Consider the following 3,960-nt stretch of genomic DNA (forward strand, 5'->3'; position numbering starts at 1 on the left):
ATTTCTGTAGGTTTTCACTATATTTTTCATCGGTATGTTGTTACGTATAAATCAAGTTATATAATATATTTATTCTTATGTTCTAGAGAAAAAAAGAGAGATTTTAATTTACCAAAATATTTTTTATTTTTTATAAGGGTATCCTGGTCTTTTTAGCTTTTTTATTTTCAGCGACAATGAAAAAATATTTTTAATAGTTCACGACGTCTATGTGTTAAAAAAAATTCAAGAGAGATATATAAATAATAGTGATAATTCAAGAGGTTTAAGTATAATTATCAAAGAAAAATAGTTTATATATATTAACATTCGATACTAAGAAATTATATACTACTATAGAATTTTCTACACTTATGTCATCAAAATAAATATTGTTCACATGCTCAAACAATTCATCACCAGCTTAAGATTGGCTCGAGCTCTAAATAATTCGAGCCAAGCTCAAATTTTTTACTTGAAAAAATAATCAAGCTGAGTTAGACCCAGGTCGCACAAACTTGGCTCGATTAAAATTATTTTTGTAGCTTATATATATATATATAAAGTAAAAAATCTTAAATTCACCTAATGAGACGTCACGTAAATAGATCTCCTCTTTTAAAATCGCCTCCACTAGTCGAGCTATGCTAATTTCTTAGTAGAGATTATCGAAGAATATGATGCAGCGCAGATTAGTGCTGACCAATTCTATCATTTCCTCGAGTCTTAAAAGTGTGTTGAATGCCTCCCTCATTAATATGAAAGAGATCGCTGATCGGGTCCAACAGCTCGATGGCCACATCCACCTTAAGAAGCTCAAGCTCAAGCCCTACATTAAACTTGAGGATTTCCACAATTATCTACATCAAATGCTTTTATTATTGTAAATTCTTTATAAAAATAATTTTATATTTTTAACAAATTTTAGGCAATACTACTATGTGAACAATTTCACATAGCCTTTCATGGCCAACTATACACTCATGATAAGCTTGTGGGGGTACATTGAGAATGCCACCGTAACGTCTGCCAATGGTGAGGCCTCGCTCCACCGAAACTTTTTAGGTTAAGCACGTGTAGTACTTGTAAGTCCCCATTTTATTCCCTCTCTTCTTTTTTTTTTTTATTATTTATTTTAATCTCAATTTATTTCTTCTCATCCAAATCTATTTGGCTTCTCCATAGACTAGATTATGTAGCCACGAAACAGTTTGTCGAGCTGCGAAGTTGAGCTCAGCTTTATCGAGCTTAAGGCAAGTGCAAGTTGATTCGAGCTAAAGCTGAGCTTGAGTTGAAAAAAAAAAAAATTATATTGAGTCGAGCCGAGCTAACCCAAGCTCGCTTGAACTCACCCTCGTTTACACCCCTAATACATCTGGGTTCCCACCTACATGTGATGTAAATTACAATCGAAAGGATCTACAATGAATGGTCCCAAATCCAAGTTTGTGGCTCTAACGCTTGTATCAATCCCTAGTTAATAACTAGGGTGGAGCACATGCGGTATTAGCGAATGGACCACAAGAAGCCGACTTAAAACGGCGCCCCAACCATAAGATTAGACACCTTATCCAAGTATATATTTTTGATAATTATTAAAAGAAACTTAAGAATGAGACACATTAATGTAACGCGTGTTGTTTTATATACGAGCATTATCTCGTGTATCATCATTGATAGACCGGTATCAATATATATATATCCAGCTATTCATGTGTGAAATAATGAGTTAATGGTAAATACTATTAGTACTAGTATCAAATAAATCACATATTAAGTGGATTAACTATGTAAGCTCATATATATTTGTTTTTGAGAGAAATGAAATTTTTTAATGTCGTCGGAATTCAAACCAAAGCTTATATATATTTGTTGAGGAAATGGTAAATACACACACAGTTAATAGAAATAATAAAATAATTTCAATAATTATATTTTTGTTGAATAAATATATATTCAAAGAGAAAAATTGTTAATGGCTTAGTGATATGAAATACAATTTAAGTAGAGCAAAGTGATATTTATTCAAAATGGTAACAACTTTAAAATTAAAAAGATATGGACACCATTATTGTTGGAAGAAAAATCTAATATTTATAACTTAGTCAAAACTACAGCCGAATAAGGATCTACAATGTATTTAACCTTTTGGCATTTGATTCTATCAAAATATATGAGGTTAAGAATTTCTAATACAATTTAGCGTATATAATCTTGGTGTTGATTGATCAACTAATAGACACTTTAAATTTTTGACGTTATCAAGTGTCTACAGGGAACGGTTGGCTTTCACAATCACAAATTTCAACTTTTCTAGAGAACCTTATCTCTCACCACCCAAAGCCTGACACCAAAAGTAAAGAGGAATACTCATTGTTCTTGGTAGAACAATAGTTGATTTTTTTTCTTCTTCATTTAAATACTTTCTACTGTCGCTCTCGTTGGACTCGAGTGTTCCAATCATAATGGGAATTATTTCTAAAAGTTAGTTCTTATATGAACGCAAAGCCAACCACTCCCTCTGTTGCAAACAGTTAAAAGAAAAGAAAAAATATTACTGCAGATGTGTGTGTGAGAGAGAATTTTACGTGGTCCTTCATGTCAACTAAGATATACAATCTTTACTTAGCCATTGAAATATAAATTCGTAGATGCATGCTTTTTTAAAATAAAATAAAATAAAATAAAAGGCCCTCTTACTTGGATTTCCAAGTAATTCATTTTGAGATCGAGTTCATAATATTAATTTTGGGTGGAGCTAGCTCTCCATCTGTGAATAGCACGAACTGCTAAAGTTAAAAAAAATTCGAAGAAGAAAAAAAATGAAACCTTTAACTGATGGATAAAATATTGCTAACTGCCAGAGAGACTGTTCATTTGGGCTTGTAGCTTTGTAATCTACCTTTGGTAATAAATTGGCTGTCCTCTTGTTTATAAACGGTGTATACTACTGCTAGACCTAGATTTTTTTTTAACTCTACTAAATACGAAAGGAAATTGCCCACGTACCGACACCCATTCCCATCCTGGATGCTGCCATAAATGGAGGCGACAACTTCTTGAGCTCTCTCTCTCCAGGCACATGTCTTCTAATCCTCCACCTTCACCACTTAAATTGTTCCAAAGGAACAACAAACGCCTATCTCAATCCTGGTACACATCAAAACTTACCCTATACCGGCTCTCTTGCATCTTAATTATTATCTAAATCTGCGGTTATGGAGCCGGAGGAGGAGCAGGAGGAGGAGCTTAATCTGGTCCTGTCTCTTCAGCCATCGTCGCCACCGGAGCCGGCAAGGCTATTCTCCTGCAACTACTGCCGCAGAAAGTTTAGCACCTCGCAGGCACTCGGCGGCCATCAGAACGCGCACAAGCTCGAGCGGAGCCTGGCGAAGAGGAGTAGAGAACTAGCCGCCGCCGCCGCCTCGAGGTTGAAGAACGACCACCCCCTGCTCGGCACGGTGGATGTCGCAGTACAGCAACGCAGAGGAGAGAGGTGTTATAATGCGGGGATGGATGATGAGGCGCGAGGAACGGACGGCACAGCGTCGTCACAGAGGAGGAGTTATAGAACGGTGGAGGATAATGGTCATGAGCTCGCGGATGAGGTTGACTTGTCCCTAAAACTATGAATTAATTTCCACTAGTTCTTTTTCCCTTCTCAATCCATTTCTCTAGCTAGCTTCGCGTCTTCGGTTCCTTCCTGATTTGTTTTTCACATGAGAAGATAATTCATAACAACTTCTTGATATGGAACATGTCTTTAAATAGCTATAGAGCTCTCTCTCTCTCTCTCTATAAGAACACTAGAAGGAGTGACTGTTAGGTAGCTAATTTAAAATGGAAGGGGTGATTCTAGATATAGCCTGGAAATGAATGAATGTTTCCCCAGATATCGAGGAAAGAGATGAGCATAGTGCTGCCATTGTGTTGCTGCTTGTCACACTTGTATTATTGTCGACCAGTATGCGTGAGCCACGT

At 36.0% G+C, this 3,960-nt stretch overlaps 1 protein-coding gene across 1 annotated transcript; it reads left to right on the forward strand.

The window, feature by feature from the left end:
- Window positions 1-3,197: 3,197 nt before the first annotated feature.
- LOC140796350 (zinc finger protein GIS2-like) lies at window positions 3,198-3,611 on the forward strand. The gene has a single exon (XM_073149385.1). It carries the CDS (start codon window positions 3,198-3,200, stop codon window positions 3,609-3,611), a length of 414 nt encoding a protein of 137 aa, XP_073005486.1.
- The last annotated feature ends 349 nt before the right edge of the window (window positions 3,612-3,960 follow it).

Source organism: Typha latifolia, chromosome 1, assembly GCF_019914945.1.
Source record: "Typha latifolia isolate L0001 chromosome 1, TyphaL0001v2, whole genome shotgun sequence".
In the NCBI taxonomy this organism is placed as follows: Eukaryota; Viridiplantae; Streptophyta; class Magnoliopsida; order Poales; family Typhaceae; genus Typha; species Typha latifolia.